General features: G+C 46.3%; 1 protein-coding gene across 1 annotated transcript in view; it reads right to left on the reverse strand.

The window, feature by feature from the left end:
* Positions 1 to 1484: 1484 nt before the first annotated feature.
* NRG2 (neuregulin 2) overlaps positions 1485 to 26781 on the reverse strand; it is a gene marked incomplete at its 5' end in the record, with an annotated part of 169275 nt that continues 143978 nt past the window's right edge. The window contains 7 exons of the mRNA XM_010565989.1: positions 1485 to 2276; positions 3737 to 3961; positions 6599 to 6726; positions 7984 to 8107; positions 9050 to 9152; positions 13289 to 13312; positions 24920 to 24978. Coding sequence (XP_010564291.1) covers positions 1619 to 2276; positions 3737 to 3961; positions 6599 to 6726; positions 7984 to 8107; positions 9050 to 9152; positions 13289 to 13312; positions 24920 to 24978 — 1321 coding nt within the window. The remainder of the gene's footprint in view (positions 2277 to 3736; positions 3962 to 6598; positions 6727 to 7983; positions 8108 to 9049; positions 9153 to 13288; positions 13313 to 24919; positions 24979 to 26781) is intronic.

Raw genomic sequence — 26781 nt, forward strand, 5'->3', positions numbered from 1 at the left:
AATTGTTGTATTATCTTCTCAGTCACAGCTTCACCATGCATCCAATCTACAGTATCTGAAATGCAAAGGACATGCAGAAGTAAAAATACAAAAAGAAAAAAGTCAGGCTACAATGTAAACAGGTTTGCTGCAGAGAACTGAGGAGAGAGGGGCACTTCCACAGGGGATGCTCTACCGCCTGGACACGCAGGACTGTCTCTTTGCACCACAGAGCCAATGGCCAGAGCTGCTCCGAGTTCGGAATCATGATGTCCATCATCGATGGCAAGATGTGACGGTAACAACTGTCTTTCTTTACAATATACGGCACGGCAGTACAGAAGAATCCGCTCGCTGGGCTGCCCCACGCAGGGCCCTTCCCAGCGAATGCAGGGGCAACAAGTGGAGCCAAAAGCGCTTGGGCTTCTGCCAAACCCCAGGGCAGCACGGCCGGCAGCTGCCTGGCATGGTGTCCAGGGCAAGCCGTGGCCGTGCTGCGCCCTGGGGCTGCCCTCTGGGTGTCCTCAGGAACCGCCTGAACCGTGGCCGAGCATGGCACGCAGGACAACACAGCCCCGGCAGCCCTACGGCACCAAGGCACGCAGCACCACGGCCAACACCACACCGCAGCAACACCGCTCCATCAAGGGGATGCCGCGGCCAGCACGGCACCAGTATGGCAACGCAGCCACAGGGCACCGCAGCTGAATGGAGACTGCCCTGCTGGGCCCACCGCGCAGTGCCATCTGCCTGCCAGGGCTGGCTTCAGTGAACTGGATTCAACCGTATGTAACGGGGTATTATTTTGCCACGTTCATATGGGTGTCTGCCTTGTTTGACTACAAACCTGTGCCAACCCAACTTCAGACCCACAGGTGAAATGGCCAAAGGTTGAGAGCTATATTGTAAGGGCTGCTGCTGCGCGATTTCATTTTCCCTTCCTACCTGTGTGGCAAAAGAAACATTATTTCTGCATTTCAGTACGATGCTGTTGGGTTTCTTTTTCTCCTGATTTAAGCAGAAATACAAGTATTTTACAGGGCAAGACAGATCCCCATTAGACATGATAATGGAAATGCTCCCACTCATGTTCTTGATGTGTGTTTAAACGATACCTTAAAGAATAAGATCATTAATAGCAGGGTACAGGGCAAAGTGACGAGGCTGTTTTCTTCCAACGGAAGAGTGCCCTTGTGACAGGTTGTCTCCCAAACAAAAATCTATGATCTTAAAAATGCTACTGAAACAGAATCCTCGGCATGAATCCCAGCACTAGCATACAGCAAAAGGCACCACGATAGTTTTGTTTTCTATTTTTAAGTAGTCAAAAATTGGCCCACTTTTTTTTTAACTTTATTGTTTGTTTTCTTTTCTTCTTTTTTTTTTGTTTTACTTTTTTTTTTCTCGGAAGCTGTAAATCAAGACATTACATATAAATAGAGATTCCCTATAAAAAAGTCATTGTTGTTAGCTATTATAAGACAACTTTGCTAAAATGAAAATAAAACATTTTATTTGTTATATTTTTCCCTCTTTTATATAAAATAAAAATATTTATTTTTGTTTTGTTTTTTCTTGTCTCCCTCCTCAGCCTCCTCCATGCGGGTTACGTCTGCGGGCGCGTGAGTCTGGGAGGCGCCTAGAGAGGATCTGGGTCCGGTTTGGGCGTCGTGTGTGCCAGGCTGCTGCGCCCGCTCTCCCCGTGAGCGCTGTGTCTGCTGCAGGAGTAGTGAGTCCGGCTGTCGCCTGGCCGATGGAGCGGGGGCGACTCTGTGTGCGCCGCCTCATTGTTCTGAGTGCTTAGGAATGGGGTGCTCTCGGCCACCAGCTCCTCGTCAGACTCGCTGTAAGAGGCGCTGCTCAAGGAGAAGGAGTCCCGGACGGCTCTGGCTCTGTGAGGGATGTGCCCGTTCAGTTTGGATTTTTTCCACCGCCTGTTGCTGCTGGCTGTTTTCTTTGGCTGCTCTAGCGCTGTGACGTACTCCTGCGTCGTCTCATACTCGTCGTCCTCCGTGATGCGGAAGGGGCTGGAGGGCAGGCTCCCCATGCTGTCATTTAGGTAGGTCTTCCTTTGGTAGTAGCTGTCGTACCTCTGCGTGTCCTGGAAGGGGAGCTGGTACCGCCGCAGGAGGGGCTGCTGTTCCTCCACGCGGAAGCTGATGGGGGCCGCCGGCGGCAGGGAGACGGCATGCGCCGAGTTAGGGGAGGTGATCTCAAAGGTGGGCACTTGTGCAGCCATCGAGTAGTGGAAGTCGACAGGCGACAGGCGTGCTGGTGTGGTCAGGGCCGACACGTACCTGAAAAAAGCAACACCTCCGTTTGAACACCAAACAACCCCAAGAACCTCCAGCTGCGCCCGCGCTCTGCTGAACACCTGATGCAGGGACCCATGAGGCCTCCAGTACACCTGGTTCTGGAGCTTGGCATCTCCCGAGGAACCAGGAGGAGGGAGCCTGCACCGCTGTGCTGAGGGACGATGAGCTGCTGGGCTTCAGCGGGCACTTGGGCACCATGCACTGTGCACCCCAGGACTGCCTCACCCGAGGGACTCGGTGTGCAATTCCCACCCTGCATCGCTGCAAACCTTGCAGCATTTCCCAGCAGGCTGAGTCAAGACTTCCCTGCCTCTCACTTGCCTGTCAGCTGCTTTCTGTTCCCTCTGCAGCTGCCAGGCTTGTTGCCAAGGAAAGTCCCCAAAATGCCCTCCCCCTGCTCAGGCCATAGATGATGAAAGCCTGGGCATTGCTTCCTCTGACTTAGCAAAAGTCTTCCATCTCAAAAAGGCATCTACCACTTTCGTCTTCTCTAGTAACAACATCAGTGTGGCAACTCAGGTCTGGTCTAGCCCCTCTCCAAACAGCCCTTCATCCAGCATCACCTCTTTCTGAGAAGCAGATTTCATTTCCTCTCCAGTGTGCCAGTTGGTGTCTCTGCTCATCTCAGGCTGCCCAGGCTGCCTGGCTCACCCAGTGACTTTTTACCCATGTGTCTTGTGAAGTATGAGACATCTGTACGAGCTGGGTCAGCCTGTCTGAATGGACCAGGGACAGGAATGAGAGCAGGAGATGCTGCCTTACTCCTCTGCCCCATGGATGAGTCCCACTGCCTTGAAGGATAACTGCCCCAAAGTGGCCACATGGCCACCCAGGGTCACCCACAGCTACACACAAAGGGCTGGAGCAAGGGTGGAGATGTGCTTCTGCACCATGAGGAACCAGAATTGGGAAGAGGATGACTGTTGCTGCCTCTCACTGGCTGACGGTGTCTTGGCTCTGCAGCTGTGTTCCCAGAAAGGCTGGGTCATACAGAGCCCTGTCTCAAGGCTGTGCCCACATATGGCACCCCTGCTCACCAGGCCATCCAGGACTATGCTGAGGATGCACATCTTTTCCCCATATACCTGAAGGCCAGACCCTGCCTGAGCTGCCAGCTGACCGAGCTGCCCAGGGTGTGCTCTCAGCCAGTTTTTCTTCACTAGTTGCTGACTGCAGCCAGGTATTTTCCGATCCTCTCATCCCTGTGCTCCAAACCTATGTTGCCACCAGGTAAGCAGAGTGTAGTGCTTGCTGCTGCACCTACCAGAGTGGCCTCTTGGGGTAGTGGCTTGCTCTCTGGTAGGACCAGAGCTGGAGTTTCTCCAGTACTACCACAGGACTGCTGCTCTAGGGCTGGGCAGAAGCAAACATTTTTGTGTCCAGCACAGAGGGCATGGCTCGCCTCTGCTCTGCCAGGGCGGCACCAAGCAGTGGGGTCTGACCTCTCGCTGTGCGGTGAGTCCCGCAGAGAATCCACTGAGTCACGATACTGTGTCATGGGCCTCCGTGAGTCCTCGATGCAGAAGGCGGCTCCGCGGCGAGCCCGTGCCTCCACACACGCAGGGCTGTTGCATTTACTGGTTCCCACCGAGGACAACATTATCCCAGACTGGGAATCTGAAGTCAGACTCTCCGTCCGCTCCAAGCTCCAGGTGTGGCTTTCATGTCTGTGGACCAAACCCCATATGGACAGTGAGCAAGGAATCCCCACCAAGGTCTTCTCCAAAGAGCTGCATGTAGGCACAGTTCACACTCTTGCTCTGCACTGGCATTCCCTCTCTCTCTCACTAGGATACCTCTGGCCAGGGATGCCCAACTTCCCAACCCTGGCTTTGATTTGCCTTTCTTTGCAACTTCTTAGAGATATGATTAGAGGGTAAAGAAAGGCAAGCCAGTGTATTTATCACACCACCTCCTGATGGCTGGGACAGCCTCTGGAGGGAGGCCAGGGCAATTCTGCTTTGTGCTTGCAAAGTGTTCTGGGTGTGGAGCAATGCACTGGCCGTGCCAAGGCAAGCCCGCAAAGGATCTTCAAATGTGCCATCTGCATTGCCAAGTGACAGCCCCTTCAGAAATGCTACCAGAAAGGAGCCAGAAATAAAACCACACAAAATTACTTCGTCATCAGCAGAGAAAAGCATACCAAAGGTAGATCTAGATGTTCAGTTTCCAACGGTTTATAAAAGATTTTGGCAGCAAAACACTTTCAAAGTGCTAGACAAAAACCTATGATATGTTGGCAAGACCTTGCTGAGCACTTGGAACTCCACCTGCCCTAGTCTTGGTGCAAAGAAGGCATCCCGCAAGGACTCAGCAGGGATGCATGGGGCCATGCACACATTGGGGGCCCACCCGCACCATGGCCACCAGGCTGACCCCTCTCCAGAGCAGAAATATGTGGTCCATTAGAGCAACAGCTCTGAACTCCCAAACTGCACCAGATGGAGCTGTGCCGGCAGAGGATTTTGGGTGGGGGTTTGAAGAGGAGAGCAAGCCTCATTAAGACTTCCCAAGAACTTGTTAATTATTGATGGCTCCAGGGCACACGCTTGGCTGCAACCACCACACTCATTTATAACTTCAAACAGTGTCTTCATTAGAGGTGCTGATCAAGTAAAATGGAGCCTGATTATGCCAGTAGTTTGCCTCTGGCATGACTTCAAGAAACACCTGCTCACTGTACTTGACTCAGGAAGATTAGGTGGCAGGTAGCCAGGATCAGAGGCTATGCAAGCTAGGTGCCGCCCCAGAGCTGTCATGTGTTAATGCTGCCCTCCAGACACACCTTTGCATCTTCAGGAGGTGTCCAGAGATGGCCCCAGGGTCCCAGGACTTTGTGAGCATGGAAGGCCAGCAAGGTGCAGCTCTGCAGGTACAGGAGCCTCTGTGGGCCTGGCTCAAGCTTGCACAGTCCTAGCCAGGGTTGGGCTGCAGCGTACCAATTGAAAAAAACCTGGAAAACCATCTAGCTCACTGGGGGTAGGATTTCCCAGGACAAAGGCAGTCAGTTCCAGCCAGCAAGTCATTCTTGGCTCCCTCTCTACTTGTTGGAGGTCTAGCCAGAGGAGTCTGGGGAGGAATTCACCTGAAAACCTAAGTTCAATATCTGATCTGATGCACTGAACACCGAGAGTACTTGGTCATCCTTGATGAATGCCTGAACCCTGAAGAAACCTGCCAGGAGCCATCTTTGAGATTTAGCTGAAAGGATTCATTGATTCCTGGACGAATGGAGACAAACACATTGGGCTAATGAAGCAAATAAGCCAGGACATCTTTTGCTTTACAAAGTTGATGCAATGATGTGATCTATACGTCACTGACAGGCTGCAGATATGTGCCCCCTGAACCTTGCAGTCACTTTTCAAAGGCAAGTGTTCTTCTAGGGAAACACCATCACTTACTGGAAGAAGCACAAGAGCTATGTAAGAGGAAGAACCTGAACATTTAAACTCAAAACAGCACTGGACTTTCTCCAGAGCATTTGATGGACTTTTCTGGACATCATAAAATTAGGGAAGCTCCATCTGCAATTTAAATGCTCTCAAAACCTGTGAGAACTTCAGTTTCGGAGCCATGCTGCTCTTCCCCCCGATGGCTATTTTGCAAGGTAAAAAAAATTATGCCTTATCCTGTGTAGCAAGAATTATTGGTACTTTCCTGCTAGGCCCAGTTTTCCTGAGAGGTTCAAAAAGAATTCCAGTGAAAGAGGTGCCACCACCTCAGAGGCTAAGATTCTAACACAGCTTTCTGGACTGTGATAAATTGCACAGGAGTGTTTTTTCTGGTGAAAAACTGTGACTCCCAAGCCAGACCCTAACTTTGAGGAACTGGCCAAAACATTTTGTGATATTTTGTGTACACTGCCTTCCACAAGGCAAATACATTCTAAATATATCAAGCATGAAATGAATAACCTGTGTGTGCTTAATGAATTATTGCAGGTGTCCAGTGTGGTTGTAAACACAACTTGCAAAACCTTTCCTAGATGCATCCTCCTGTTTGTGTCTGTCCGAAGCATGAAAGCACAACTTCATTTCCTCCTAGTTTCCAGCTATGTCAGCGCTGCAGGTTCCTGCTGGCACCTCGCTGCAGATCAAGGATCACACCTTTCCACACCTCTCACTAACTAGCTGTGCCAGCAAAGACCCGCAGTGTCGACATGGCCTGTATGCCAGTGTAGTGCCTAACTTCAAGTAAAAACAGAAAGGGAGGTGAAAGGAAAACCTTTTACTGGCTTTGAATCTCACAGCATCCTAAGGCAAGCAGCAGGAGAAAGTTCAGGGGAAAATGGTATACATCACCTCTGGCTGGATGTTGGAGTGGCTGTGGAGCAGTGATGAGACGGGGAGCAGGAGTGACTTCCCGAAAAAGTTGTCTCTGTTTCCCTTCGGATCACATGCTCAGTGGCAGAAACATTCTTAGAAATATACTGTAAAATATGAAGAATCACACAGATCAGCCACCAGCTTGCCAATGCTGCCACAGCCAAATTCAGCTGGCTTGATTATTTCCAGTGAAATCAGATGAGGACTGAGTGAACTCAGCAGCTCCGCACCCCACAGAAAGAGACAAGGAGGCTGGAGGCTCTTCTCTGCCCCTGCACTTTGAACACTGGAGAAGGGCCATGGCACAGGGACTGCAGGAGGGTATGAAGAGCCCACGGGTTCCCCCGAGGACAGTGGTGCCATGTGTAGCTACTGAGCAGAAAAGCCTCTCTGCTCACAGGAGGTTATACACCCACCATAGTACCAGCAAAAAACCCACAAGAGATCTGCCAGAGATATGAGTCCTACAGAAACACCAGGTGTAATCCAAATATTTATGCTGAGATATTCCATCATCTAACAACAAGCACTACTTTTCACAGGGACACTAACTCTTCAGGGGAGTCAGTACTTTGGGGCCAGAGGACTGTGGTTCTTAGAAATTCCCTTTCCCTCTTTCTTCATGGCTGGGATTCAACCTAGCTAAATTTTAACAACCAAAGGGTGACCCAGCAGAGCTTGTAACTGATTCATTGTACTCATTTCCATCAGTACTTTTCATTTGGCTCTGCCTCCCCCCTCCCTTTTTCTGACCCCTTTCAACGCCTTGGTCCAGCAAGGCACTTAACCACCTTGATGGTCCTACTGTGATCACAAAGTTTGATGGGAATCTCATGTGACTGAAGCCACTCTCTGGATCTGGTCCTGAATTCTTAGATCATTCTCATTGGCATGACGCTGGCACCCCACCAGGATGTCCAACCTTGCCCATAATGCAACTCTTGGTACAGGCAGGTAGGCTAACACGGGGCTGACCAGGTCAGACATGCTTCAGCACGATTGCTCCAGCCACCGTCGTACCGATCACATTTGTCATGCCACAAAGCAGGGTTTGATGGGATAGCTTAATAAACAGGAAACATTGGGAACATCTCTTTCAGAGGAAAACAGGATCACACTTGATTCATCAAAACAAGCCTGTCCCAAGTGCTCTAATCTCATCCTGTGCTTCAAAGTAAAATCACATTTCTCTCTTCAGATGTTGGTTTTGGAAATGTTTCTATGCAGAGTCTCATCAAGTTTGTTAGTGTTTTGCTCCTCACCACATGCACACAGGATGTAAGCATACACATCCATGTCAAATCCCTGGTGGAAAATAGGCAGTCAGTAACATGCAGGGAGATGGAGACAAAAGGTCTTACATCAGCCATTTGGATTTCCTCAGGATCCAAACGTGGATGGCTTGGCCCATTTGCAAGGCTCCTGTTCTGATGGGCAGGGCACATGTTCTGCCGCAAATGATTATGCATTTGTTTTCTTTGTTTCCTTTAAAACAGAAAAGGAAAAATCTATTAGGAAGACTTATCTCATGGGGTTGTCTGCCCCCAGAGACACCTGGAGGATGCAGATGATAGAGAAGGCAAGTCGCAGGCACAGTTGATGTTTCAATGGTGTTTCTGGAAATCTGCAAACAGGAAGAAACAATGCATTCAACATTTGCCACCTTCTGCTGCTTTTTCAAAAAAAGATGAACATTTCTCATCATGGTCAATTTGGAAAGCTGGGTCCAGGGTCCCTTTTTGCAAGACAAGGCACAGCACAATGCAGTGGAGCCAGAGGCACCATGGCGCTGGGAGCAGAGGAGAAAAGCAGGGAGAAGGAAAAGGGGAAGCAGATCCTGGCTTGGCCTTGGTGGCAAGACACTTGACCTGTCCTGCATTAAGCACAAAGTGGCAAAGTCTACCTGTACCGCTGTCAGGGCATCCACTCCAAAAGACCCCCCACCCTGTGTCCCAGCGGCACCCTGAACTGAGGTGAGGTGCAGGCTAAGTAGGGAAAAAAGTGCTGTCCAGGCAGGGAAGGCTAGCCATAAAAGAGGTCCCTAAGCCTCTTGTTCCATCACAATTGCTCTGAAAGTCCCTGAAATGTACATAGCTGAGCCCACAGCTCTTGCACAGCAGCCCAGTGTGCTTCTGCTGTCAGGAGATGAGGTCCTGGCTTGGGGGCCAGCTTTTCCCAGTAACACAGCATCACCTGGCTGGGCAGGATGATGCTGATTCAGGGGACAAGTAAATAGTCCCAGGAAAACATCCTGCTCAGGCACGGCCTGGTAGATGGCTTCACTGGCCTCCTTCATGAGACCTTCCTGGGAAAACCATCGCACAGCATCACCTTAAAATAGCATTTGGGTGAAGAGCATGAAAACATGAAGCATGAATCACTCAGTAACCTCTGGCCAGTTATTGTCTGTTAACCACCCATACTCACTTGGTTTTACAGTAAGCTACCACACAGACGATGCCCACCACAAGCAAGGCAACACAGATTCCTGTGATGGTTAAAACTCTCTTCTGGTAGAGCTCTTCGGCTTCTGCAAATGGAGAGAAAGGAACCAGTTACAAATGGGCTTCAGCACCCGGGATGCGTCTGGCTGCACAGGAACCAGCACTGCATGTGGGTAAGATGGAGAACAGGGCTCGGTCAGACCTCCTATCAATCCACTGCCCATCTCCAATAGCTGCCCCAAACCTGAGACCAGCTGGCCCAACCTTACCCCTCAAGAGACCTTCACGCCTTTTGTCTCTCTGCAGCTTTGCCCTTTCTTGCTCAGTACCTCACCCCTTCTGCGCTCAGACACACTTCTCACCTTCTCTTCTTTTCCCACAGCATAACTCGGTGACTAATCTCAAAAAGCCTCATGACTCTCCTCTCCCTTCCAACAGATCCCCCCTTCTCAGCAACTTAGTAGCTTACCAAGGAAGTCCCCAAACATCCCCCACTCACCACGTACATGCATGCCCTGTGATGCTCTCATCACAGGCTCTCTGCTCTGACGGACTCAGAATGCCTTTTCCTTGCAGCGGCTGCATGCCCTGGAGCTTGGCAGTGTGCTAGAAACCACCGAGCAACAGGCCCCAAAGCATGTAGGTGCTGAAAGGGACATCCTAAAACAGTCAAAAAGCAGAATGAGGATGGAAAAGTGACAGCGCATTAGACAAAGAAAAGGGAGTGGAGTAATTAAAATACAGTAACCAATTACAGTTATGGATTTTTAATGAAACCCTAAGAAGCAATTAATTCCATTGCACCAGGTAACTCAGATGCACACACAAAATTCAAGCAGCATGCTGCTGCTTCTCTCAAATGTCACCATTTGTCATGGACCACCTTTCAAACCAGAAAAGTCAGTCACTTGCACCAAAACCCGGACCATGCTGGAAGTGAGGTAATTCATTCACATTAATCAAAGCTCCAAGAAGTGCTAGGATGTTGCTTGCAGTGTAACTGAACTGCACCTAGGCAGCAATTGCAAGGTACGGACACCTCTTCCTCTGTGGCTACACCAAGCAGATGCTCTTCTCAGCGTCATCCAGCAATCTCCACTGAGGTCAGCAGAGGCAATTTGGTTCTCCAGCTGGATGACTGAGAGAAGAATTCAGTGCACAGTTGCCATGAGCATTTTAGTTCAGCATCTATGAATGATGTCCTCGTGCCTCCACACTATGTGTTAAAGTTACAGTTATTGGGGTTTGTGCCTTCTTTAATATTCATTGAAATATTTTTTCATATAGGTTAGGCAATAAAACTCATGCCATGATTGCTGTGCTTGGCATGGTGCACCATGCCACACTAAATACCTTCAACGGACTGTATGAAATCCCCAGTACTACCAAACAATGGAATATAAAATGAGAAGATAAACAGGTCTGGTCCCAGAAACCCCTGGGTCTAGCCTCTAGCAAAAAAGCAAGGGGGAAGCAAAGAAACATTCCAGATAACTGCATACTTAGACCAACTTCAGCTTGCCATTTTAGGAAGGAAAAAGCATTTTTGAAAGAAAAAAATAGTGCTAGGAAAAATGTTTATCTAACTCTCAAAATGGGAATGAAGAAAGATTTGCTAAACAAGGGCTGAGAATGACAGCCCTGGCGTGAAGATGCAAAACATAATCAGCAGAGCCTGCTTCATGCCCGTGCTGCAAAGCTACAGTTTAAAGAAACACATTTCCATCCATTTTGTTTGTGCACTGGCCTTTGGCTTCATGAGGTGCTCAGGGTGCTGATGGAGTTGCCAGGAAGGCAATGTCCCACCATTCACTAGAGATGCGGGCAGCTGAGACTCTCCCAGACTCCATCTCCATGGTGGTGTGGACCAGGAACAACAGGTCATGGCTATCACTTGGACTGAAAGTTACTGTGCCACAGCAGCTTCACCAGCCGGCTGCACCTCCTCAGAGCCAGAGCCTGTATGGCCTGGGACCTGCTCATGGAGGGAGTTTTGGGTGCTGGCTGACCTTATACTCTTTGTGTCTTACTACAAGTAACTGGGCAAGAATTTTGCTACTACCCAGCAAAAACTACTTTTACCAAAAAAAATAAGGCTGGGCAGGAGGTCAGTTTTCACCATGGACCATCCATCAAGCCAATTTTTTCAAAGATTCTTCACCAGCTATGTTTTTTGCTACAAAGACTTTTTTTCCAAGCATAAATCATTCCCTTTGAATCATGGAGGAGGGAGAAAGAGCAAAGCCATCAAAACTATGGCTTTTTTTTAACCTATTACCTAAATGACAAAATTTTTCACTCAAGGCTCAAATCACAGCCTCTGTTCTGGTGATCATGTCAGTATGGCACCCTGACTATGGCATGTCTGACTGTCCTGAGCCTTCACCTGAATTGCATGGGGAATGTTTCAGCTCATCAGAAATGCAGATTTAGCCTCTCTGTCTTGAGCTGACAGCTCTGCTATGTGAAGCAGTGAAGTGTGAGGTTGTGTGTCACTGCTGCAAAAGTAAAAATTAAATGACCTGCTGATAGTAATTCAGCTTGGCTCCTAACATCTCATTAAAGTTGATGGTCAGTAACACAGTAGCTTCATGTTGCACAAAACCATCTCAACAGTCACAGAAAGAAAATAAGAGAATGCACACTACAATTTGTATTTTAGAAGGTAAGATCCTGGAGCAGGACTTGTCCGTTTGTGTCTCTATGCTCTACAAACACCATGTCTTCATCAGCAGCATCGTCACTCTACAGCAGCAATCACTATGAACAAACCATGTGGTGCCACATAATGCCGACAGAATCACAGTCCAGCCATGGGTGTCACAGCAACGCATGAAAGTGAAAGACGAATGACAGAGAAGAGACGACTGCGGACTGGGAACAGGATGTGTGCGGTTCTGTGATGACATTGAGAATGGATGAGGAAAAGGACAAAAGGTCAACAAAAAAGGGATGCCAAAAATCCTTAATTTTAAAGTTTATTTAAGTGTATTAGCATTAGCAGCACCACTTTCTCTGAAACACCTGACCACAAAATGCACACATTTTCTGCAGCAGGGAAGAACTGCTGGGGGATACACACCAATCCTGGTGGATCAGGCATGCAAAAACCAGAGGAGAAGTTTCTCCAGCTTCAGCTAGTGCATGTCCCTCCACCTCAGGGACCCAAGAAGACAATTTAGGATCCAGAAGTGAAAGATTGGTGTCCCCATACCTCTAGCAAATGGAATTGAAGCATCTTCATGTGAAGATCTGCTCTGGCTGCCATTGCCAGGTCAATGTTTTTAAGTGAAGTGATAAAGACAAATCTCTCTGCTTTCATCTGACCAAGCCCTCCCTGCAACTGGCCTGTAAACTCAAGGGAAACCTAGCCTCAAGGATTTGATTTCCCAGGTGCTCATTCAAGAGATACTCAATGTATTTCTAAAAACAACTGAGGAGAATGGAAGAAAAATAATATGATTATGAGCAACTGGGCAGGAGCAGGTAACTGCCAAAAGGAGATATTTTTAAAAGCATTTAAGTTGCTGCAGTTTTTCCAAACTTCAGCTTACCACCGTGATGCTCAGCATTACACCCTCCACTCTCATGGGAGACTACTGACTTCCCTGGACTCTCTGTTTTCTAGACTAACTCATCTCATGCTGCCTTTCTTGGCACAATCTCCTCCTGGTCAAGAACAGAAATAAGCTACCAATCTTTGGGAGGAGGAACGGCAAAGCTCATCCTGACCCTTTGTGGGATCCAGTGGAGTTTGGTTCATCTAGGATGGCAATTTCTATAAAAGCCCTGATCTTCCTAAAACTTGCCTTCTCATTCCTGGAATGCCTGCCCGTTCCCAAGTGGTGCCTGCTGGCAACCTTTTGGATGGACACAAACTCCAGCTTTTCAGTTAAATACACAAAAGCATGTTGAATGAGAAGACGTATGGCAATTGTAACATCCCAGTCACACCACACACACCAGGCTGCTGTTTGAAACAAAGAAAAAAGTGCTGCTAAAAATACACATGCATTTTTATAGGTTTACATTTAGATTTTGTGTTTTGCTTTGCTTTGTTTTTTGTGTTTTTTTTGTTTTTTTTTTTTTAATCCAAACATCTATCTTGGTGCCAGGGAAGAGAACAGAACAGCTGATTTTTTAATCATCCCATTAAAGCCATAAATATAATGTGGGCAGCTCTTAATGGCTTCTGATTAATAAATGAATGGTTGTTCCATACCCTTTAATTCAAATCCAAGATGCTCTGCCAATGCAGAAAGAAGACAAGGAAGAGAAAGAGAAAAAGAAAAACAGGTCTGTCAGAGATCTCTAATATACAAACACACACACTGTGCAGTTACAGCAGGTTAGCTTTTCTGTAGGCTCAGCAGAAGTTACACAGAAGACAGTGTATGCTTCAGAGCACTTAAAATTCCCACCAGAGCTTATATCTTATGTAAAGAAAGACCCAAACAAATTGCAGTGGAAGTTAATTATGAATTCTTTTAGTTAATTATGAATTCTTTTGAGATGAGCCATGTTTGTTAGTACCTGATATGGAATTCCCAGCTTAGGCAAAAAAAAAAAAAAAAAAAAAAAAGAAAGAAAAAAAGGTACACTTGTTCTGAAACAACTCCTGACAGGTCAAAACACATAGCAACTGCATGAACCTGGTAAAAACTTCATTCACTTTCTACAGGCAAAATATGCCCTGCGTGGTTTCACACATCCCTCTCTGCCTGGGGGCCTGTGCACCAAAGAAGAGCGCTGGGCAGACAGATGTGCGGTCACTTGCACGGGGCCCTGAGGCCTGCCAGCATGATTCTGCTGCCCACGACCTCAAGTCTGGTCTCGGATGCAGAGCGTCATCTGGCAGCATTGCCTGTAAATCACCTGACAGCGTGTCAGTTTTGCAAGCATTGTTCTGGGCGGTAGAGATCTGCAGTTGAACCGCTGATGCTGCAAGGGATTAGTTGCCCAGGCAAGGCAATGAATCCCTTGCAGATCTAAAAGTGCAAATTGCACTGAAAGTTTCCCTCAAGTCTGTGATCTTCCAAATTTCACTTCTGCTGTGGTTCTGCGTTGTTTTAGAAACAACAAGCATGCTGAAAAAAGCACAAATTAGAGAATCTCTTTTCAGATTCATATTCATTACAAGTAAGACTGCAGTTCATCTTGCAGACATAGTGCTAAGCAAAGCAGTTTACCTAATGAATCCACAATGCAGTTATCCAAAACAGGGATCCTGAATTTTAGTAATTTTCCTGGTGCAGGCCTCACCTAAAGACAGTTTTTCTTACATAAACATTAAAGTTCTCCATACTTACCATTGTACACAAAAGTGAGCTCTGTTGTTCCCAATCACCATACAGACAAGATTATTTGCAGCTTGGAGATGTCCAGATTTATTTACTATATTTTCCATAGGAACTGCTTTTTGCTGCACAGAAATATTGGCTTTCTTTTGCAATACTGTTCAAAATTTAGGCAGGGGGGGAAATCAGTACTAATCATTATGGAACATGTAAACACGTTTTCTAAAGCAGGTTCTTCTCTTCAAATCAATGCTGATGTTTGGGGCCTTTTTTGGGAGGTGGGAGTTAGGTGGGGTTGGGGTTTTTAAAATTTTGTGTAATTTAAAGGCCACAAAACCTGGCTGCTCTCTGCTTCACATCTCACATTTGTGCAAAAGGAATGGCAAACTCTACCATGCGTTTCACAGTCATTTTGTACAAGTTGCAGTGACATGGACACAATGTGGTGGGCAGCAGAGAACTGGACAGAATACATTCATCCTAAATCTCTTGGTTATCACATCTAGCCTTGACCTTTTCCTAAGGCACGCTACCATTACACACACTGTTTCAGCTGACACTATGACAAATGTGTGTAGAGACACATTAAATTTCATCTATATATCTACACTATTGATCCATTTGATAGCTGCATACTGCCTATACTGCCACATTTCCTCCCTGTTCCAGGATTTGCTGCAACATCTATAGCTACAAATGGATGCAATTCAAAACATTTTCATGTTTTTTTGCAAACTCAGAAATGCCTGTGCAAACAGAGGTGGTGGGCAGGACCTGAGGAACTTTAGCCTTCCCACTGTCCCTCTCACATCAGAATTGCATTTTCTTTTGGCTCCCCAACCCCATGGAGGAGATGCAGCTAGCTGGCTCATTGGATCTTAGCTACAGGTTCCCTGAGCAGGAGAGAAACCATGCAATCATGCAGCAGCTGGAATGTATGTGCCTGCTTATGCCTACAGACCCACTGATAGCTTTGAAGATAGAGGAAGCCTTACCCCAGCCTATGCTCCTGCATCTGATGTCCATGGCTACTCAACACTTATCATCATTTCAGACTACAGACATTGCTTCTGTATCACCCATAACTGAACACATCGAATACGGAGCCACTCTCCCCCTCCCCTGCTCAGGAGTTCCTCCCAGCCTGGGCAGGTATTGCCTTCTGTGCTGGGACAGTGAGGGAGAAGACACTTCAAGAGTAGGCTGGGATTTGGAGGTTTTGTCTCTTCTTTAAAGAAGAGACTGTTCAAAATTATTCAACATGTTACAATCCAGAGGCTAACGAGATGAACCAGCTCCAGGAAAAACATTGCTTCAAAATGTAATCATTCTGCATTCAGCAGAGGGGTATCATCTTCACAAACATGGGTCACCACATAGTACGTGCCTATTTTATATCAACAATATACTGCTTGGTAGCAAACAAGTTTGAGAAATCAAAATTTCTCCTAGAGACAACAATTTATTTTGGTCTGGAGCAAAAGATATTTCTGACTGCATACCATGTTTGAAAGAAGTCGTCTTTGCTTTTTTAAGAGGTTGATCAGGAAAAGTAACACATCTTTAAAAGCTTTGGGTTGTATCTGCTGCTAGGTGGAGAAAATGCTCAGCTTGACGTGTAGCACCTGCACTGTGTCTTGCAACAGTTGAGTCAACCTGCATTTTACTCACCCTCCCAGTTAGACTGGCAGTCTGGCCAGCCTGGCTGCTGGGGATGCCTAGAAACCTTTGGGCAACAGTCCCCTCTGCAGCTGTTAACCATACAGAGGGAAGCATGAGGTCCAGGTAAGTCCTTCAGCTCCTCCAGACAGTGATTCACTTTATGCTGATAGAGGTGGTTGCAATGGGGAGGTGTATTGTATCCCAGGCTTGTGGCAGAGGGACCCTTCGGGATAGCTAAAATTAAATTATAGAATCCCAGCTGTAGAGACAAACGGATACATGCCAGGAGTGGTGACAGAGTGCAGCAGTACTCTTGAACTCCCATGGGACAAGCTCCATTGGACACAATATATCCAGAGGCTACCACACAAATAAATTACAGTGAGACAGCACTGAGGTGGTAGCTCTAGGCTGAGGAAATGGGCATATTATTTTTCTCACCTTCTGTCTGAACTCCACACATGCTCCCTGGTCATGACAAGGAGGTAGGGCTGAGCACCCTGAACTGCTGTGAGACCCCCCCCAAACTTTTTGAAGTGGAGGCATGTTTTTTGGAAAATCTTGTTCCAAATGTGCCTACTGAACCTTTCTGAAAATGTTGGACTTAAGATAGAACCCATTCTTCCTAATGCAGCCATCAGTGTTAAAGAAACAGTACCTACTGGTCTCTTTAACGTATTATTTTGCAGTATTTATGTTATTTCTTGTACCTAAAAGCTAAGCTAGGCTCTTCTGTGTTGATCCCAAAGGAGACTGGACCAGTAGTTTAGAATGTTCAAATACCTAACTACTGTATATATGACAGAAGGCTGTCAAACAGAGAAAGGCAGTGAGCATGGTAGAGTTGAGGAAGAGAAAAAGTGAAAAAATATGAAAGAGATGACAAAAATGTTTCATTTTCACACTCTTCATCTCAGCTGCAGCACATCTGCGTGGGATTCAGGTTGGACGCCTTCACCCAGATTGGTATGACTCAGCTGTTCAAAGCAGGGCTTGCTGAAGAGTCAAGTGATGCATGGACCTTACACTCAAGTCCCCCAAAGGCTGACATTCAGCTGAAGTGGACTGAAAGACCAAATTCAGTCGGATTTAGGTGCTACCAATATGGCGGGTACTCTGTAAACGCACTGTCACAAATTTTGTGGTGGATTTTTTTCTCATCATTGGACAGAAGACAAAGTCCTACACTTACTTGATCTGCAGTGAATTTGTGACTATGTTTTTCTCTATGATGTATTTTACCTGTTTTAAAAGATGAACAGACAAAAACATTTACTCTAAAATGTCCTTAAAGGAGTAACACCTCAAGACAAGATGGCTCTCATTGAACTGTAGATTTATGGGGTGATCAAGAAGGATAAAAGCCTTAGCAAACAGCTGTGAAAACTGGGCCTGTGCTCACATGCACTTCAGGTTCCTCAAGAACATCATTAAGACGTTTAGTTACCGCATGCATTATTCCCTCCCAAAAATGCTTGGGTCCCCCAGAGGGCTATCTGGGTCACAGAGCATGCTCCGAGGCATGAAACAAAGTGGACAATTAACATTTGAGTACCAGCAAGACAGACTACTGACAATAAATTGTACAGACAAGAGTAATACTTGCAGCACCCTGGTCGAGGCTTGCCCCAGGGGGTACAGGGAGCAATGCAAGACAGTCCCGTGATGCTGGGGACAGAGGACACTGTGCTCATGTTAAGGGCTGGGCAATATGTGGGATCTCCAAGTACAGAAAGTCTGCAAATTTTCCATAAACTGCACAGCCATTTAGCTTGTCCAGTACTGTATCAATAAAAATAATTTGGGAGGTCTCAAGGGTCCAGATACATAACAATACAGTATTAGCAAGCTCCTGTGGATTAGCATGTAATTAACTTCAGGAGATCCCTAAAGGTAACTTGTACTGCTGTCCAGGGGAGAGGAATAACCCTGTTATGATAAACCACAAATGCCCTGTAATTACCCAGCCACACCACAGCATAGTCTTCACCCTGTAATTAAGTGGTCAGTGGTTATTGTGTCATTGAAAGGAAGCTGCAGAATGTTTGTGGAATTTAAAATCCTCCTAAATATTGTTTTAGGGTTCAGATGAGTAAGAGATGGAGGAGGAAACAGAAAGGTAGATAAAAAAAATAAGTATTCTTCCGCTTATCATTTTCATATCACAATCAATAGGTAGGAAACTACTGCTGAGTAAGTGAATTGAAGTGAAATGAACAGAAAAGCTGAAATTCAGATCTAGACCTTCCCAGAAGAGCTTGAAGTGGTACATTTATCCCTCTGCTCATGGGGACGCTTCACCTCAGTGTGAGGAGCAAGTGTCCAAAACCCCCCTGTCAGAAGGGTCACTTTTACATGTCAGGGTGATGACCAACACTCCTCCGGGTGCAGCCTGGTGGCTTCAGGGTGAATGTGACCACCCCTCAGAAAAGTAAGAAGCCTCTCACCCAATAAACCTATGCTGCTCTGCTTCCGTGATGGTTTAGTTGGCAGCGTTGGAGCCAGTTTGTGTGCCACTGTGGGAACATGCTGTTTCCAGCCTGGAAAGCCTGATACAGACACCAAGTAGAAACAGTTTATGCTTTTCTGGCTGGAAAGGCTCTATGAAAGCAATCTCCTTGGAAAGAATGACTGATGGGAAGACCCAGACATCCGATCTACAGGAAATGTGTTATGATAGGGCAGGAATCATGCTGCTGAGATCATTACACAGATCACACCCAGTGATGGTGCAGTGGATGCTTAAGAACAAATGGTGGTTCTCATCTCAGAAATACTCGTGCTTGTCATCTGTTGTTCGAAGGAATCTGTAATGCCTATGCAAAGGAAATGCCCTGCCACGCAGCAAATCTTTCAGGAGCTAGACCCATCACACTAAACTTTTAATGACTACAGTTAGAGAGTCCTGGGAGACATATCAAGCTGGGAACTCAGGATACACTTTCATATCAGTGTCCACTGCAGGCAGAATTGACCAGATAGTCTGCGACTGCAAGACTGATTTCTCAGCCCAAGCTGTTCTCTTCCATGTTTCCAGATGACTACACTGAGTGCTATGCAACAAGAGTAGCTGTCTTTCTCCTCTTTGAAAAAGGGATTTCATGCCTGAATAACAGACTCTTAGGGGAGCCCAAAGTTGAAGTGAAAGCCTGCCCTCCCAATGGATAGCAGAAAATGCTGCTCTGTGCTTCCAAAGCAGACCAGTAGGAAGACTCCAACTAAGATGAAATATGGAGTAAAAATGGAGAATATGCTAGATTGTATATGAATGTCAGCTCTATTCCAGGATGTTTACAGGCAGGCTACAGACTTCAACTTTAATTAGGTCACAAAGTAGAAAATGAAAATGTTTCACTAAACAAGAAGATGAACGGTATGACATTTGTCCTCCAGATCAGTGACAATTATTTTGGGAGATGAATAAATAGCAAAGTTAAGATAAAATTTCAGATTCCACAGACAAGAGACAAGCACAAACATAAAACTTCATCCCAAATTTCTAAATTGTTCCATAAATCGCAAGTGGAAAGAATCCAAATGCGCAGACTTAGGCAAGGTTATAAATGTTCCCATTCACAATGTTTAACTTTCAGTATCTCGCCTCACCAGGAGTGAGGCCATAGCTGCCAATGTGTTTTACAAAACCTTTACAATCAGCCAGCCCAAAGCCTGGCAATTTATTAGTAAATTTCCAGCAGGGCTTTACAAAGACCTGAAAAGTTTATTGTAGAAGAGAGAAGATGGAGCTAGATCTTGATCTGATGTAGAACAGGCAGCTATGACATACAGGTGCCAGCACAGCTTTAAAAAAAAAAAAAAAGTTTCTTAAAAGGAAGTATGATTTTGGACATGTTTCTATCTTCTGCAAATAGCTGCAAGCCATAGTTGTGCCTATGAAGCTGGACCCAGGAGACATCTGTCAATTGGGTGAGTCTCCAGTACCCACTAGAAGTTCTCATATTAGAAAGACTTCCTGACTCTTTTGTAATATTGCTGAACTTCTCACCCATGTGTGCCAGCAGAGATGAAGATCTGACTCCAAAGGCAAAATGGTCCCTGGGTACTAATGCTATGGATTCATTCAGGCTGTGGAGCAACAGTTTGATGTGTTAAGCTTCTGTTCTCACTCGTGCATGGACAGCCAGACAGAGACACCTGTGATCTGTGACTCTGCACATACCTGTACCAGAGCTCTGGTAGAGACATCTGACAGCTAAACCTATGAGTTTGTATTCATCTCCCTCAGCACCTCTGGAGGATGAGACATCTCATCCTGATGGCAGCACTGGAGTTCAATTAGCCAGATGTTCATCCTTGGATGCTGAACTCTCTGCAGTGACTATTAAGGGAGCCTGGGGTATGAATTTGGACTCAAACCTCTAACACAGAAGTCTAAAAGCCCACTGAAAAAATGATGATGGTCTGGCTGCACTATTGCTGCAAAGAGGGGGCAGGGAGAACAGGGGTCAGAAGATGAGTTCATGACATGAACTCAGACTGCCAGTATGGCTGGTTACTCCTTGCCTGCACATTGCATTCTCTGTGGCCAGGGTCAGGTAGGATTCCTGCTTTAGGTCAAATTTTGCAGTTAGGATCTCCTAGCCCTCTGGCTTCATTGGAGTTACATCATAACTGTAAGATCTAACTCCTGAAACTAGCAGACAATATGACTTTACCATCATATGTACAATGCAGTATATATATTAATTATATCTGCAACTATAATTGTATGGAGACATAGAAATATGAAGACCTTGATGTGAAAAACATTTTAGTAAGATGATTCAATGACTCATCACCCATGGAAATAATTCTCTGCGTTCTCATCTACCAGGGCATTCCTGTGTTTTATACAGCAATTGCAGACAATCACTGTCCCCTCTGTTCACTGCCATTAACTCTCCTTAGTCTAAATTAAAACTGTTTTAAATATTTCTTTCATGTCCCTCAGTTCTACTGTATAGCCTCTATAAGGCTTTCCTCTTACAGGTTAGTTAAAGCCTAGACAACATGATCTTCTAACCTTGATCCATCAGTCAATTCCTTAAGCGTGGATGGAGGAGCGTGCAGAGAGACCGAGATCAGTGAAAATTCATACAGACAGAAGGGATCTAACCAGGCTTAAGTCAGCACATCTTAAGTCAGGACATCTTTTTCTTCTCAGATATGTACCTTTCAACTGTTTTAATCTCAGTGAACGTGCAGTTGTTTGCTCTGACATCTCTCCTTCCTTCCTTCCTTCTTCTGGTAGGTTTTCTGTTTTGATGAATGTGGGAAAGCCATCTGTCATACTGTCCTAAAACTGACCTATGATAAACAGGATAAAGCTTTTAAGTTTCCCTGTGAGACTTTGCCCATACTTACTGGGTGTGGGATTACTATGTGTCAATGTCTCAAAGGCCCTCATCTGCGTTGCTGCCACTTAGCAGGTTATTGTCTGTCTGCTGACTGATGGTAGCCAACTGCCTACACGTACCTAGCCACTGCTGCGCAAAATAAACACGCTGCCTTAGATCTCCTCACGGTATGAGCCTTGCTAGAAAACAGACCATCAGGGTGGCTTAGACTAAAGCAGGCTTAGCATGAAGGCAGGCTTAGAGAGCTGACATGGTCAGGTACCACAGCTCTGCTCAGAAGTGGCACCTTGCTAGGCCAGAGCAATGTTGTCTGTTTGCACTGTGCATCCATTTTCTCAGATAAGTAGCTGGTTTAGCATGCTTCGCTTTTTTTCTCCAGTATCTCAACACATTTCCCATTACATTTGCATTACAATGCAAGCAAAATAAAATGTAAACTCCTTATAAGCAGATAGGAACCAACTGCTGAGATACTTGCTTGAATTCTGCTATTGCAAATTCCTACCAAAAGCAAATGCTATTCACCCAAATAAGAGCTTAGCCAGGACAGACTGGGAGGTCTCCGAACTAGCCCAATAATACAATTCCTAGTGAGTTCCTCTGTACCAATCTGTTAGAAAATAGCAACAGTGTGAGCATGACATGGAAAAACCCTCCATCTTTAACATTTCCTCTTCATTTTCAAGCAGTAGGGTATACACTCAGAATGTCTGGCAGTAGGCACTTGGCCATATGGTTGTAACAGCTACAGAGAGAAACACCACATGTGAGAAAAACCTATCTAAATACATCTGATTTTCATGTTCATAATTGCAGTGGTCTAGCAGGTATTTTGGACAATCAGAGAAAAACAAACCTCCAGAGCTACCTGTCAAATAAACAAAGATAGCCTGTACTCCTAGAGAACATGGGGAGTTTTACCTGAGCAAGATCTGAATAAGGGTTTAAACCGGTGAGATAGGAAGTTGCTCCCAGAAGAAAGATACACAACATCTGGCATGATGCTGGGATGCTGCACCATCTCCATATCTGGCCCAAATTCAGAAAACTTATCTGCCATATCTTTTCAGAACAGCTTCTTAAATTTAGTTCACTCTGCAGAGACTCTTGATCAGCTCTGAGATATAACTACTAAAAGTCATATTGTAATATTTAATATTTATGTTAAAGAATCAGAAGGCTCCGATCTAGGCCTGAAAACCTAAAATACCCTAAATGCATTTAAAACAATACCAGCGTAGGTGTCATTATTTACTATTTAAGTATCTGTCAAGTGCTGGCAATGTTCTCAAAACATGAATCAGGACAGAGCTATTTTATTTCCAGTGGAAGTGCCTGAACCTCATTTAATCTGTTTCAGCTTTTGACCTGTCAGAACCCATATGGGATGAAGCACTGAGCGAACTATAGAGCAACAGCACAACAGCAACTTCTACTGTGCCCTAATTACTGATTAAAGTAGAAAGTAAGCATTTGCGCAGTCCAGACTCAAGTGAAATGCCTTTCCTATTCAGAACAGCAAGTTCAGTGCATGCTTTTCTGCAGTGTTGCTGCTACATATATTACCCAACTGTGACCCGAAAGTGAAAACAGCTATAAACACATATGAATCATCTTCTTAGATTATTTTTATCCAAGTTCAGACAGGTAACCTGGATTGTTAAGCTGTTTTTACCTTACTATCCTGGGTTAAAGCAGAATTGAGGTAAGAAATGTACATGTGTTGGTTTTAAAGTTGGCATTGTTCCTCTAACACATGAATAAAATTTAAACAAATCTCATTCCCATAAAAAGCTGGGTTCTGCAGGCTGGGGAAAAAACACATGCTGTTTACTCTTGCTATTAATGTTCTGAAAAGGCATTTTCCTGACATAAAACTCATTTTCACCCCATTTTGGTTTTGCAGCATGGTAGCAATAACGTTTAAGCCTGTTGGATACCACCTCATGAAACATGCTACAAATCAGCTTCATTGAATGAGCATCCCACTGCTATCTGCAGTCAGGATCCCTGACACCATGGGCTTAAAAGCAGAAAGGAAACCATTTTGCATCAGGTTAAAGATCAAAACAGAACATTTTGGTTTATCATTTTAAAAAGAGCTTACTTGGGTGTTTTAGTCTGAAAGAATAAATCAATGGAGGTTTCAACTTTGGAAGCCAATTTGAAACAAAAGGCAATGTAAAAACATCAAGCTGTCCCAAGGGCCTCACAAAGTCCATTTGCATCTTGTCTGCATACTCTGTAGAAGGGTGTCTAATTCGAGCACTTGCCAGCTATTAGCACATGCTAATGAGAGTCCTGCTATTGCCAGATCACGATGAAGACTGCAGGATTTCTTACAGAACGGTGGGAGAGGGTGTACTAGCAATCAGGGAGTCATGATGGAGAGGCATTTCTCCTCTGGTTCCCACTAATTAAAGCCTCTTTTGTAGCTCTTTTTAAAACCACCATTTGTGGTGGCCCAAACGGCCAGCATGGAGGCAGGATGGGTCACACAGAGGGTCACCGTGGCCGATTTCCTGCACTCCTTTCAGGTCAGTCCTTACCCAGACCGGGATCCCACTGATGCTGGGACACTGTCTGAATATGGACCCAGAAAAATCATCTGCCTTGAGCAAAATGAGCTATTGATTTCTATAAGCAAGACATCTCTGGAGACCTAGAGCCTGTAGGAACTGGGAACTAGAAACTGGGAAGCACTGAGTGCAAGGGATCTAGGGCATTTACACCAACTGAATACGAGGTTAAAGGATCGGTCACTGTCGTTAGACACAACCCCATATGCAAGGCTGTCCAACCCCCTAGGAGAGACGGGCACATCTCTGTGTCTGGGAGGGATACACTCTGAGGTGCACAGTCAGCAGATTTAGCCCGTATCCTGTGTGACACTGAGGTGTGGGAAGCCCTGAGACAGTGGCAGCCACCAGCGTGGCCTCTGGGGCTCCAGGTGTGCATGTGTGCCCTGTTCAGCCCTCTGGGCGTGCTCCAGGACCTGACTCCGAGCCGGCCTCCAACCGTCTCACCTGAACAGCAACTGATGCTTGGTTTAGCTTCTGGAAACAGAAACAAAACCTCACCTCAGGGGAAATTTCATTACAGCCCTTGCTGTGATTTCCTCAGTTGGTACAGAGAGACTCACACACCCCTTCGCAAGAGTCATGGGAAAATGCACATCTCTTGCACTGCACAACATAGTCTATCTTGAGAGTGTAATGCTAGCAGATACAGCTTATCAGACAAACTGTTCTCACACAGCACACCACATAACCTTGTGCCTTATTTGCATTTTGCATGAAAAAAGCAAACAACATTAAGTTCAATCAGAAATGAAAGCAGAACCCATTCTAACAAATGGGGAGATAAACAAGAGCCCCGATTCTCCTCTTGGACATGATCACAGCTCCTCTTATGGCCAAGCAGAGCTGGGAGCGCACAAGACAGGAAGAGGGCTCTTGGAGAACAGAAGAACCTGCTTTAAGGACATGACACAGAGCTACAATAACCAGGGAGAGAGAGAAGTAGAAACAGACATACTGGAGAAGCTGACCATTGCGAAATGCTGACACCGGTCTCCTGTGAATTCGATCGGACACCTACCGGAAGAAAGAAAACCAGAAAGAGAGAAACAAGATAGCAAAATGACACTCAAACAGACTGAACTGAGGCCCCTTCTGATCCCTTTCACGGCTCCTATCCGTCTGCTTTCAGCCTTCACCCTTACCTGCATCCCTAAGCCCTAGCCCAAAGCTGACACCAAGAGCCATCCCTGACTAGACCACTCTACATCCACTGCTGTGCCCGGGAGGTTTTAAGTAGTGTGGTGTATTTTTTGTCTTCAAACATACTTTGCTTAGGATCTGGCATGTACAATCGCAAAGGCAGTTTCTCCAAACATCTCTGTCCGAAGAATCCATTTGGACATCTGGAGGGGAAAAGGGGAGAAATCACAGAACATGTCTGGCACCATTCTTGAGGCTAAGGTCAGAAATAAAAAGTGCATTGTGATGAATGGAAAAAATAAAGGCTTTACACGCGTATTTACTCTTCGCTTTGCTTTAACCAGGCACCTGCAACATCAGCATTCCAGCTCTATTTTTGGCCTGGGTCTTCAAGCAGCCAGCCAAACCCCTCCTTTCCTCCTCTGCCTGCCTCCTTCCTTCTCACCTGGTAGAAGCACCAGCTGGCAGGAAGATCGAGATGGGCTGGATGCTACTTTCAGAGACTCTCCTTGGAGCTACTATCTAGACAAGACTGGCAAGAGGCACCACAGAGCGGTGAGCAGCTGCTCAGGCGACAGCGAGCGTTGTGTACGGCAAGCATCCTCCCGTTATTACCCCAGAATTACCCACAGGATGTTCCAGGGAAAAGGGTTACGTTGCGGTTAGAGAGAAAGCATGTGCAGAGTCTCTGTGTTAACAGAGAGGAAGGGACAGAGAAGAAAGCTGAACCGAACAGGTCTCACATGCTGTCCAACTGCAAGGCTCTCTCACACTTATCCTGACCAACGTTACATGATGGGCTGGAATGTGCCAGCTCATGGAGCACCAGTTATACATTAGCATGATGCTGCAGTAGCAGGGATGGTGCCCTGTGGATGAGGGCCACCAGAAACGTGCACCAGCTCATGAGTAAGCTCTCTGGAGCAGCTCCCAGGCTGAGCCAGGTTTGGGGAGCACTGGGACGTGGGCAAGGGTGCAGCAGGAGCTGCGGAACCGTGTACTGTGGAGCAGCACCTGCACCCTCTGTGTTGTGACCGCCGCAGCTGCAGGTGAACCTGGGAAGCGATGGGAGCTCAGCTGTGGGTAGTCAAGCACTTCTCCCTCAGGCATTTATCTCTCTCCTTCACTTCACATCTTTTCTTCTGGCCTTGTTGGATAGTTCCTCAAAGTTATCCCTAGCTTTCTTGAAGTCCCATCGCTTACCTGCCTGTCCCACAATTCTCTCCCTCCCTCCCCAACCAACCTCTCCCTCCTCTAGGCTTAAGAGGGCTTTATCATTAGAGCTAGCATCTTAACATCTGTTTTCCACCTTCCCAATGTAAGCAGGGCTGGAGGCTCTGCGCGTCATACATGTCAGACCTTCCTCTCTCTCAGCTGTCACCCACAAGATCGCACTGTCCCTCAGTGTTCGGCAGGCCCCAGCTGCTCAACAAAGAAGGGACTGAAAGACACCTCAGCAAAAAGGACGTGGACCAGAGGCCCAAGCCTGAGGTATAAGACTTAGCTCCCTGATGGTCCACTGCGAAGGACAGCAAGCAGCTGGAGCAGCCTCAGCACGGTGTCAGACGACTGGTCCCAACCTGCGCATATGGTGGGGTGGAGGAGGACAGGTCCAGGTCGAGGTCCCATGCACCCACGGCCAGCCCCACATGGGCAGTGCAGATCTGACCCTTTCGT

The sequence above is a fragment of the Haliaeetus leucocephalus genome, unplaced genomic scaffold (genome assembly GCF_000737465.1).
Source record: "Haliaeetus leucocephalus isolate CR32 unplaced genomic scaffold, Haliaeetus_leucocephalus-4.0 Scaffold199, whole genome shotgun sequence".
Lineage (NCBI taxonomy): Eukaryota > Metazoa > Chordata > Aves > Accipitriformes > Accipitridae > Haliaeetus > Haliaeetus leucocephalus.